Source organism: Coptis chinensis, chromosome 7, assembly GCF_015680905.1.
Source record: "Coptis chinensis isolate HL-2020 chromosome 7, ASM1568090v1, whole genome shotgun sequence".
Taxonomy (NCBI): Eukaryota; Viridiplantae; Streptophyta; class Magnoliopsida; order Ranunculales; family Ranunculaceae; genus Coptis; species Coptis chinensis.
Window position 1 is genome coordinate 7,728,300 of NC_141462.1, and position 12,603 is coordinate 7,740,902.

General features: G+C 35.4%; 1 protein-coding gene across 1 annotated transcript; it reads right to left on the reverse strand.

Annotated features, from left to right (window-relative positions):
* Nucleotides 1-4: 4 nt before the first annotated feature.
* LOC147485702 (P-loop containing nucleoside triphosphate hydrolases superfamily protein) lies at nucleotides 5-12,377 on the reverse strand. The gene is made up of 32 exons (XM_086571429.1): nucleotides 12,035-12,377; nucleotides 11,855-11,944; nucleotides 11,121-11,239; nucleotides 10,407-10,520; nucleotides 10,234-10,315; nucleotides 10,058-10,125; nucleotides 9,869-9,943; nucleotides 9,491-9,636; nucleotides 9,305-9,407; nucleotides 9,118-9,198; nucleotides 8,866-8,934; nucleotides 8,722-8,781; nucleotides 8,469-8,630; nucleotides 8,259-8,315; nucleotides 7,603-7,857; nucleotides 7,191-7,253; nucleotides 6,903-7,088; nucleotides 6,675-6,779; nucleotides 5,592-5,678; nucleotides 5,280-5,429; nucleotides 5,000-5,113; nucleotides 4,836-4,922; nucleotides 4,538-4,741; nucleotides 3,675-3,845; nucleotides 2,901-3,107; nucleotides 2,660-2,749; nucleotides 2,428-2,568; nucleotides 1,642-1,739; nucleotides 1,432-1,510; nucleotides 997-1,110; nucleotides 848-922; nucleotides 5-510 (listed from the first exon to the last, which is right to left on the reverse strand). Exons 1-32 carry the CDS (start codon nucleotides 12,156-12,158, stop codon nucleotides 286-288), a joined length of 3,801 nt encoding a protein of 1,266 aa, XP_086427555.1. The 5' UTR covers nucleotides 12,159-12,377; the 3' UTR covers nucleotides 5-285.
* Nucleotides 12,378-12,603: the final 226 nt, after the last annotated feature.

The window sequence follows — 12,603 nt, forward strand, 5'->3', positions numbered from 1 at the left end:
AGGGTACCCAGTAAGAGAGATTAAATTAACATTAATAAAAAAACAAACACCTTCAGAATTGCCAATACAGATGATACAATACACAATTTGAAGATGTTACTATGACAATTCAGAATACATAATGTACAACGGTATGGCAACCAATGCTACTATAATAATATACTTGTGTCCCTGGCAGCAAGCTTCTTCTGTTGCTGGAGCATTTGAACTCCGCATCCAATACCACTGTAATATACTCGTCTTCTTTACTAGCCATGAGACACAGAATACAAAGAACGCCACCTGTTATCTGTCCCGGGAAACAAGATCCTTCTTGAGCTGGAGGATTTCAATTCCACATGAGGCCAATTGCTCCTTGAGTTTTGTTGATGCTTCTTTGTATTTTTTGTTCATATAACCAATCTCATCTATGGCTTCCTTATGTCTACCTCTAAATGCGTCTAACTTTGCTTGTGTACCCCGGAGTCTCATCCTGAGCTTAGCTCTCTCATTGGTGGTGTGCACCGTATCCTTTTACAAATAACAATCAAAACATTAGACTTGCTAAAATATTTGTGAAAGTAGCCACTTAACAAACTAAGATACTTGATCTTTAACAGCCCAGTTCTATATCTGGCAAACTAAATTTAGATATTGGCTATTTTTAACAGAATGTCTGGCCAATTAAAACCCTCTATAGAACCACCGAGAATTAAATCAAAAGAAATTCAAGGCTTTGAGGCCAAGACCCTACACCCGACCAATTTCAGTCCCTGCTTTCTAAAACTCTAAAGACCCAAAACATTAAGCAGTGTAGAGAAAACTTTGGCCAAAAATATTAATAATATCTTAAGGATGAAAAACTCACACTGTGCATCTTCTTGGCTTCCACGCTGGAAATTCTCGCTGTCAATTCCTCTATATGAGCTTTTGCCTTGAGATACTGCAACAAAATCATGAATAGGTTATACTCATCAAAAAGAAGTTGAGCCCAAGTGAAAAGGCCAAGCATCATACCAAGTCCTCACTGTGTTTTGTATGGATTTCCACCTCAACCATATGTCTCTGCTGTTCTTCGTTCTGAGCCAGCAACTTATCCCTTTCCATAATAAGAACTTCAATTTTAAGATCCTGTTTCATGAGAATTTGACAGTTATGTATCACACAGTTAAACGTACGGAGACATGCTAATAAACTTATTTGATGAATATATATGTGAATAATGTAGGATGGACTCACTAGATCCCAAATATACAAGTACAAGTCGAGAAATTCACTTTCTCCAAAATATTTGTCTAGATGGGATTAAGAAGCATTTTATCCTAAAACATGATGTGAATTTCAAACTTTTGACTCTGAAGGGGAAATCTAAACAGGCATTTCAGCCTATTATACTATTTTGATGCTCTGTAGCCCCAAAATTCAACTAGTGAGGACATCAAGAAGTCTTACATTTTGAGCTTTTTTTCTCTCAGATTCAAAAATCTTAAGGTCCTGTCTCAGCTGATCAATCTCTGAAGATTTCTCCTGGCTGAAGCAGAAATATAAAATAAGCGTAGGGAAATTAGAAATCACAAATAGTGGCAGGTTCTTACTGGAAATTAGTGATGGACAAGGGCACCGTCAGAGTTATGTCATCAAGAAACACGACATGATACACACCTGCATTTTCTTTCGTATTCTGCATTTTCCACCGAGAGAACTAATTTTTCCCTTAGGAGTTTGGATTCTTCATTACAGGACTCGAGTTCAACCCTCACCTTAAACAAGAATACATCCACTATCAGAATACGTACGAACATTACCTCCAACAGAAAATATACAGTCTCACTTTAACAAAGTAGTACAGAAAAATTGCTCTGGTCCTAGCTATTATTAAATGGTTATTAATGTTGTGAAGCATTTTCAGAAGTTATTACACAACCATCTATTAATTAACAGATGTGATATGATGATTTACTTGCAAAATATTGTTGTGCTCTGTTGAAAAACAGATTAGCTAGCCTTTAAACTCCCAATCATCATCATCATCCTAGCCTTAATGAATTCTCTTTTTCCAGTCTTTTCTATTGTAAACCATATGATTTTTTGAAAATCATTTCTAATAACCTCATCCCACATTAATTTCAGTTAAAAGAAGAAGACTGTAAGCAGTAAGCTTCTGTTTGAAATTTAAAACAAGAATTACATGTTTTTCTCTAAAGCTAATTTAGATGAGAAGTGAAGACATCTGCTAAATAAGACGATAGACAGGGATACCTTCTGACTAATATGTAAATGGAAAGAGGTGAAATCCTCAATTCTATCTCCCAACAAAGAGGACATGTATTCATTTTATATTTTGCACAAATGTTGGATTCCCTAATCTGTTATGTAACAAATGGACGTTGGAAAAAATATCAAAGAGACATGTGGAAACTCATTGAACTTGTCAATTAGTCAATATACCTCTTGCAACTCCTTTGATAGCACTGCAAGCTCAGCATTCGATAATTTTGCTTTCTCTGCAATAGATTCAATTGAAGCTTTCTCCTTGGTCAACCATATTGCTTTTTCCTCCTCCAGTTCTAAAAGGGCATCAGTAAGTTGCTGTCATCACAATCAACAAAAGAAGAGAAGAATGTTAACACCCATAAAGCAGAACAAATTTAAGAGAAAAGTTTGAGCTTGTTCATGAAACCATTGCCAAGTCATCTTTTTCTTCTTGCAGCGAACTAATAAAGCTTTCCAATTTATGATGAGAAGATTCCGATTCCGCCAACATGATTCTCTGGAACAGGGATGGTAAGCATTAGCTCTCTCACACTAGATAGATAGATAAAGGAGAAAGAAATGGCTTTAAAAACATCAAGAATCAAAGGTGGTTGGCTTCTACTAAAGTAATGAAAATTATAAGTTAGAAGGAAACAAAGAAAGCTTACAATGCTTGAAAATTCTTCCTGCAACATTTTCAATTCATAGCTTGTCGTGCTTAATTTGTTCAATGTTTCTTCCAGTTCTGAAACTAGAATGTCATTGCGAAAAAACGCTTCCTCCTTTTCTCCATTACTTGCTGCCAATTGTTCTTCCAAAGAAGCAATTGTTGTCTCCATCTCAAATGCCACAACTTCTAGCTTCTTATATTCTCCCTTAACCAACATGAAAGTAAAATAAGACATTAATTTATAGTAATCTTTTGTGAAATCAGAGTGTTAGACAATAATTGTTTCTTGAAACACTTCCCCTGAACTCTGGCATTGATATACCTTAATCATTAGCATCTAGTTTCGAAGATATATATATATATATATATATATATATATATATATATATATATATATATATATATATATTTTATATATGAGGCAGAGCAGTGATTTTGCTACAACATATATGCTTACATAATAAGAAAATAGCATCTGGAATCTATGCTGGTCCTCTTGAATTTGGAAATATATTGGTATACCAACATACTTCAAGAGAGTACGTCAAGAGGTGAATATAATTGAGAGTTCTAACCACAAAGTGCACCAATAATGGTTCATATGTGGTACATTCAAAAGGTTCAAGAACCAAAGTTACTACACATAGAAAGACAAAAGTTCCACAATAGTTCCAACACAGTGCCTAAACATCACAAGAACAACTTTGCCTACAATAAAGCAATCATAGACATTTCTTTCATCAACGGACGTCAGATTTTCAAACGTAGTTACCTGTAGCGCCTGTTCACACTGGAAAGAATTCACTCTAGCTTTATTCGAATCAAATGCCTTTGATTCACGCCTTTTACCCACAAGCGAGTCACGCTTGCTGATATCACGTTCAAGAAGAGTCTTCTGACCATGCAACTTCTTCATCTCTCGTTCAGCTTGTGCTTTCTCACCCTATATACATGTATCTTCAGCATGCAACAAGAAAGGGTAGGCGACAAAGTTAAAAGTATATGTCTTTCAGAACATTTTAGTCAGACATCTTATTATTTCTAGCATTTATAAGTTAGCTCATTAAAAGGTTTGGAATGTTCAAGATGAATTCAACAAATAACAGTGAGATGTAAAAAATAAACATGTTATAAGCTTACAGTTTTCTCCGAGCTAACAATTACACTCTAATTATCTTCCTTGAGACTAAGGAAAGGACATCCATTTTTTTTCTTCTGATTCTGACACCGTTCTCAGTTCTCTTTTGTGTTTGTGCTCTTGTTTCCTACTTTTCCTATTTCCAACAGTGTCAGATTCCGTCACAGTGCTCCTCCAAATGCTTTAGATATGGAGATCTAACAGCCCAAACATTTCACCTCTTCCAAGACTAACCATATAGTGATGGAGGAGAGAGAACACAAAAGTGCAAAAAAGAAAAAAATTAAAGCTATTGGAGTTAGGGTTGCATAATAGATGTCCTATCCCCACAAACCTAACAGAAAGTATCCGCCCTCACCCTCTTCTGCGGAAAATTAAAAATGAAATTCAGTGCTCAAGATCTCCGGGTCCATTTGAAAGAAAAAACTTAGTGTAACAGTATTGAAGATTTCAAACAAGCAACTTAGTATAGAAGGCGCAAACAAGAATATTGAGACCTCAAGTTTAGTTTTATCCTGGATAGCATTCTTAAGCTTAAACTCAGTTTCCTTCAGTTTTATTTTTGCTTTCTCAAGCTCCTTTCTCAATGTTTCCTTCTCCCTTGTTAAAGAAGTAGACGACAAGCACATAGTCTCCTTTTCAAGATTTTCAATCAGCAAATGCAAATCAACTTTCTCCAAATCATGTTGCTGGCATCGTTCCTAAGGAAGAAGGAAAAGAAGAAAGACATTAAATCTTAAGGAACGCACAACCTTGCCAATAAAAACAGGTATTGCATATCAATTGGTTACCCACCATCAAGATCCTTTCAGATTCATTTAAATTATGTTGAAGTTCTTGAATCTGCTTACTGAGATCGACTGACTGTCTGTGCATAGTGGACTGCACTCAATAGATGTTGCTCACTAATTAGAAAATGCACATAAGCACAGTTCGAATAAATCATTTAACAATCAAACCTCATTAGTTTCAAGTTCACTAATTTTTCTTTCCATGAAATTGCAGATCTTCTCGTGGCTGCACATGATGGTTTTCAGATTTCCAGAGCACTGGCATGGAAATGACTTCAGTTCCTGCAGTTATAGCACAGAAATGGCTTAAACATCATAAGTTAAGAACAATGAGATATCGGAATCTAAAACAATAAAACATAATGGTATTAACTCTAATATGACAATATTTTGAATATATAAATATAACAATGTTCCAAAAGATGATTAGCAAAATGAAAGTACTCACAAGAAGTATATCTGAAACAGCAGCAAAGCTTTTGAATAATTCATCAACAACAGAAGAAATACTCTCAATTGCATTTTTAGATTTCTCAACCTCAAATACTATTTCTTGAACTTCCATCAATAATTCCACATCGGATTCAGCATCGTTCTCCTAAAAGTTGTTTGTGAAAATGTATTAGATATGCTCAGTAACCACAAAGTTAAGTAGGATAAAATTAAAGATTACAAATTCTTATGGAAGTATCATACTCCTGGGAATATTTTGAGAAAGAACATGACACTAAAAACATTTAGCATAAGAGTAGATGTAAACCTCGATTTTTTGAAGAGATGCCTGAAAAAGAAGTTCCTCTTGAGCCATACTAGCATCCTTGCGTGCATTTAGGAGTTCTTCACAAATCTAACAAATAAAATAAAGACATCGGTTTCTACATCACAGAACTTCCCAGAATAAAAAATATACAACAGAATGATAAAGAGAAAACAATACTGACTTAAACCAAGGTCCATATCTCAACAGTACTTGTTTCAAATTTTTAAATAAATCTCTTAACAGACAAAAAGAAAAATGAAAAGAAAGGAGGAAAGAAAAGAAAATGCAACTATGATGAATACCCAATGTGGAAGGGTATTAAAGATCAGATTAAGGTCAAACGTAAAGGGAATCATTCAAGGAAGAACTATTTAATACAAGGAGAATTCAACACAAGAAAAAAGATTGCAAAAAACGGAAGAGGTTCTCAGTTGAACTGACTTGACTATTAGGCGGACCAACAATGAAGGAAGCAGAGAAAAGAAGCAGTGGCTACTGATGTTATCCTTGTGATGCATCCAACTAAACACCCAATATCAGAACATATAAAGCAAATAATGATCTGTCACACGTATTTTCTAGCACCATCAAATAACATGAGTCATCTTCCACAAGATCAGAGCAATTTGGAAAAAGAAGGCAACACCAGTGCTTAAGATAGTCCATAATACCACAAATAGAAACACATTGGATTCCTCTGAAGTCACATCCAAATTATTAAAGTTGGACTTCTCAGCTATTCCAAAAAGTTACCACACACACACGATCCAAGATAACACAATCAATAGCAGAAACCAACAGAATTGGGTTCCGCAACCAACAAACACCACCATACAGAACTAAACAACACTTAAGGACCACAATGACAATAGAAACATGGGATGAGTTGCTGTAAATAGCACTTATAGCAGCAAGCACAAAGAAATATTCATTGTAATGTTGAGAATATACGATCAACGTAGCCTTGCCATATGAAAAGAAACAAAAAGGAACACACAAAACCGCCTGGGACTTGACCACCATGCAATTAGGATAGAAGGCCAAAATCAGATATGACTTATTAGTAACTTCAATCTCACTAACCTCTTTGTACATCTCTCCAGCAGATATGTTCTGCTTTGTTGCCAACTCAATCACATCATCTAAATTTTGTTGGATTGAAGATTTCTCAATCTCTAACATCTTAACCTGCGTAGTGAAATATGCAACAAACAACAAACAACGCTGACATAAAAGATGCAATTAGAATAATATAAAGTACAATTAATCCAACAAAATGCAGTGTCCTCATAACATAGCTAACTTAAAGACCTGTTCCTGCAGTTGTTTAATTATGACAATTGCCTCTGATTCTCTTGATGTGATGATTCTATCCACATGAGATGTACTTCCGTCTAGCTGACATACGGAAAAACTACTACTTCTCATGTCTGCATGGCATTCTGCTGCAGCTAACCTTTTTGTCAAGCATTCAATTTCTATGTCTTTTGTTATCCCCTGCACACACACACACCGACACAAAAAAGTAAAAATAAAATAATAAAAAATAGTGTGCTCACATGTTACAGAGAACAGAAACAAGAGTGGTAGAACAAAAACCTGAGTTTCAAATTCTACAAGTAATTCCTCATAATCTGTCTGCAATCCTTCTGATCCGTTTTCCTGTGGCACATATAAATACTTAGATGCCAAGTGACGTTGACATGTAAAATGATTTTTCTATCTGTCACCTTTCTTCTCTTCTCTTCCAAATGCTACTAGATGAAGGGAACTAAATCTTTCTCTTCTCTCCCCTTGTTTCTCATTTGTTTTTTCTCTGTCTTTTTTTACATCTCCTAAAGTGAAAAAAAACCAAAACTACTGCATCTGTGTGTGTCAGTGTATCCAACACGAGTATTGCTGTGTCTGACACAGAATTTTTGGAAAATATGAAGTGTCAATATTACATATTTAGATGCCAAATCTCCACTAAGAGTAAAATAGAACAAATATGGTGTGTTAGTAAACTTACAAGTGAGTTTTTCTTCCTGGTGTGTGGTTTTCTTCTGTTAGTTACATTCAACAATGAGCATGCATCAGGAAGAAGGCAAACTTCCAACAAGTCATTGCTGGCATATTTACCTGGTGTGCAGTTACTTTGAGGATTCTCAGATTTTACAGATTCAATTTCATTCACTAAATCTTTGAAAGGAAGAGGCAGTCCCATATCTCGCTTAGGCCTTATGTGTTCCCCAGCAGAAGATTTCAGTTGAGTTGTAGCCAACACCTGGAACCAACTGGAACTTGTTAACCTACTTTCAATCACATTGAACTCATCAATACCAAGAACTTGTAAAAGAACCTCACTGTTAGAGGTAGTTCTCACACATGATTGTGTTGGAACTCAGAACAGAGTTAGTAGGTTCACTAAGTACTTCATAGAGTCTGTATAGGAGCTTGAAGACAATTGAGTGTGTTTATCATGCTTATTTATATTATCAGTATTTATACTTGCAATTAAAACACTCACAATATTTCATGGGATCCACAAAAGCTTACTGATACCCAAACTAATCATAATATTTTCAAAACAAACTTTGTGTTGAAGATTACATAATATAGAATTAGTGACCATACTTTAAAAATATTTCCTCATAGTATACCTAACTGCACACTTAAAAAAGTTACCTTTCCACGAGTATCATGTGACATAACATTTGGACACCATGTTTCCCTCCTCTTACCCTACAACAAGAAAAAGGAACGGAGTTGGGGAAAATAATGAAGGTAAATAACTAAATAAGAACGAGACACGACAATGCAAATCGAAGGAAGAAGAAAAGGAAAGAAAATGAAAGGTATTGCTATCAGTCGCCATTCTCATTAAAACCCAGAAACCTTTTTATGTGTAAAGCGATTTTCATCTACACTTGAGTTCAACACCATTGAGCTTAAATTTTCAATTTTCTTGGCCTGCTCTTGTAACCTTCTCTCTCTAAGGGCTTGAGCTTTCTTTTCCTCCTGCAACTCCAAAGCTATTCGCTCTCGCTCCAGTTCACTCTACATTCAAAATATAGGAAGGAACTTCTAAGAGTTAACCAACATAATTCTTGGAAACAAAAAAATACGGTGGACCAGAACATAATAGAACCTGTAACAATGTGTTCCGCAAGTTGAGAATCTCCTCTCCAAAATGCTCTGCATGAGAACCCTATACAACGAATTTAAAGTTCACACATTAGCAAATGTTTGGAACTACTACAAAAGAAAGTGAAATGTACCAGAAAAGACAAACCTGCAGTCTTGCTCGAAGCTCTTCAATCTCTTTCTTTTGACGCTTCAGCAAAGCTGCATCTGTCAAAATCTGCAAAAGAAAAGAATGATAGGAGTTGTTACCAAAATCACTATAAAATCTCACCACACCAACTCAAGCGCCACACACATGTTCTTTTGAGAGCGAAATTCATAAGAATAAGAGTTGGAGACTTTAAGAGGTCCCAAAGAAAAGAAGAAAATGCAAACAATGAAAGATAAAGTGCAGAAAGACCTCATTCACACGTGCACAGTTTGTAACACGTAACGCTCTACTTGCAAACTGAAGACTACTTTTTGTTTCATCAGCATGAATCTGCAATCACATGGCAAATAGTATAAGCATAGAGTTGCCCAAATATATTTATCTTACGCTATGCAGGGAAACTAGTCAGAACCATAGTAAATTTAGAGAAGACTACCTGTGCAAGGGTTATATTACATATGATTGCAGTGTTTGCATTTCCACCAAGGGAAGGTTGCAAAATGCGCGTCAGCTTGCTGTCACGATATGGGACATGTCCCCTACATCAGATGGTAAAGAATGTAAGGAAATAGAAGATAAATCCCAATAAATCTATGTGTTAGAACAACTGAATAAAACCTACCCTTGGCTCTCAACACCTTCACTTAGCTTCTTTATCACAGTCCCAAGTGTCATCAGGCTTTTATTTATATGAGATCCCTCTTTCAAGCGTACTCCTTCAGCACCAGTCTTAGCAGCACGCTCTGAACCAGCTAGGTCAACTAAATTCTACAAACAAGATTTATTAGGACTAACAGAATATTGAAAACACGAATAAGTATGTTAAGATGTCCCACATGGGATATGTTAAGCCTTGCATAAAAAAAATATAAGTTCCTGGGCTTCTCCACTTATCACCAATTGGTTTTAAGTTGGATGCCCATCTTTAATAAAGTACATGCTCTGGTTCAGAAATTTATTCCGAATGAAATTTAAGAGGATCGTTTTAGTAGATATGTACCACAACTGAAACACGAACAGCATCGCAGGAGGCCCCAACATTGTCATCTTCTGTTTTAACCCGGCTCTCAATAATCTGTAGTTTTACCAAATTGGAGAATATAAACAAAATAAGAAGTAATTAAGTTTAAGAAATTTGGTAAATGCAGTGTGTACAGTACCAACAAAGATATCGTAAATCACGCCTTACCATTCGAAAAATTGTGTGAGACCTACTACTGTAAACATTCATATTAGTCTCGCCAATGTGTCGATGAGCTGCAAAGAGGAATATAGTATCAATAAGTACAACTGTACTACCAATTTGACTGCCAAAAAAAAAAACAAAAAACAAATGAGGAAGAGAAAGACGGGGAAGAACAATACATTCTCCAAACTCCATCAAATCAAGAACCTGTTCTGGGGTGGCAACAATCTCTTCCTTCAATCCAGCAACAAATATCCCCCTCTTCAGAAGAATATAATCAATCACCAATGTTAACTATTATTCAAAGATATATGTAATACCAGATTCATTTACTAAATTAGGAGATAGGTACCTCGAGGTTTTCATGAATCTGTAATTTTCGATGTTCAGGAGCTAACAAGTCGTTGATCTCCTCATTGTAAATTTCCATGTAGGACATGCGCAGAAGAAATTCCCGATCCAAATCCTGAAATTAAATAAACATCAGTACACTAAATGTTAGTGGTGACACTTCTGAGAAAAACTTATAAGCAAACTTGAACAGCCTCTCCCCAACCAAAACTTCAAAGGTGAAGAAAAGTCCCACCCTTGAGACAATTTCAACATACTTGCCACAGAATTTTCCACTAAGAGAAGAACATAGTCATGGACGAATTATTCATGTGAGGATTCACTAATCCTTCACTCAGTCGTAAATTTTCCATTTACTCGTCCATTCAAAAGCTAAGAAACCAAAGCTTAGCCTTTTGAGATACCGAAAAAAGTACCAAAAGTATTATACTCCACATAGAGGAAAAGAAGATGGTGATGCTATGTCATTTTAATAAGTTATTTTAGCATCTTACAGGCAGAACAGAGAGAAGGTCTTAATCCTGTATGTGATAGTACTTGCCAATAGGCTATGTGGGAAAAAAAATACGAGAAAATTCATATCATCAGGTTCCAAAGTTTCAAGTGCATGATCTATTATATAATCAATATCTGAAAAATGATTCACATAGGTAATATATATATACAAAAAAAGATAGAGAAACTTTTTTCAGGCTCATATTTGTAATATTGCTACCTCTTGTATAATATCAAACAAATCCCGAATGGCAAGTCGAATAACCCCTGGTTCAACAGCTGACCCACGCATCGTATGTGTTTTCCCACTGTTGGTTTGCCCATAAGCAAAAACAGTGCCTATGAGAAAGCAAGCATGAGATAGCAACCATGAGTAAGCAGGTCTTCATATTGGTGATAGAAAAGCAACAATGAGAAAATACAATCAGCTGAAACATTCCACTTTTGTCCATTGCATCAACTTGCATACCCTAGGTCTTCATGTTTCTTGGTGATAAAAAAAAGTATCTAAGGTGGTCTCAGGTTACACAAATCAATGCAATTACATCACCAAGACAACAAGTATTACAAATTTAGTCCCTAGTATGTTAATACAATGTTATAACTGTAAAGCTAATCACTCCCTTGTGTTGCAAGAATCTAGTCGAATAGAACCATAATCACAAAACACCCCACTACTAATTGCCACTTCACCTCAAAATATCTACTCCCCAATATCCATTTTTACACTATTTTAAAATTTTTGCTTCAACTTGCGAGCCAAAAATCACAAGTATAGGTCTTTGTCAATTGTCATACACCAACTCATCCTACCACAAAAACTATAATCACACAACCAACGCCGCCACTTTATTTCACTACATAGTATGCATTAGAAGAGTAATAACCGTGCCCCTTCATACATAAAATAAACCAAAATGCCCAAAAAACTAAGACAAATAACTAAACATATACCGTTAAAACCACGAACAGCAGCGGAAACAATATCTTTAGTTCGAGCTTCATAAACTTCCTCAGTTTTACAATCTTCTTCAAATATCCTATCTACAAAACAACCCAAACATCTCACTAACAAAAGTAACAAAATTTTCAAGCAGCAAAACGTATTTAATAACAAAAAATATATATATTTACCAAAATCGAACTTGGTAGATTGGTTAGAAATGGAAATTGAGTTGCCTGAAATCCTCCAGGGACTTGACTTGGCATCTTCTGTAGAAAGTGGTCTGGGTCTAACCGTAACGTAGATTCTCTCCATTGAATTTTTATAATATTTGAAATCCAAACCCTAGAATTTAAAGAGTGGTAAAAAAGTTTTAAATGAATTTGACAAAGGAGGGCAAAAAATAAAGAGTGGAGAAGAAAGAATTAGTGAGGGAAATGGAGGACAAAAGAGGAAATGTAGAACATTTGGAAAAGTGAAGAAGAATGCCAAATCAAGTCTGGCGCTAATTTCTCGTTTTGAAAACTTGCGAGGGAAGAGACAAATTTCAAAGTGTCGACTCTATAAGTCTATAGTGAACTGGACCTGGGTCCCACCGAGTACGATATGCCGCAATATAAACCAAATTTCTGTGATAGACTGACCAGACTATATTTTTCCCTTTTTCTAATGGGAGGGGTTTTAGGGACATATTTTATCTTAATACATAAACAAACTCAAAATTGTTAGGATATTTAGAAGTTTTGAATTAGGCTAATTT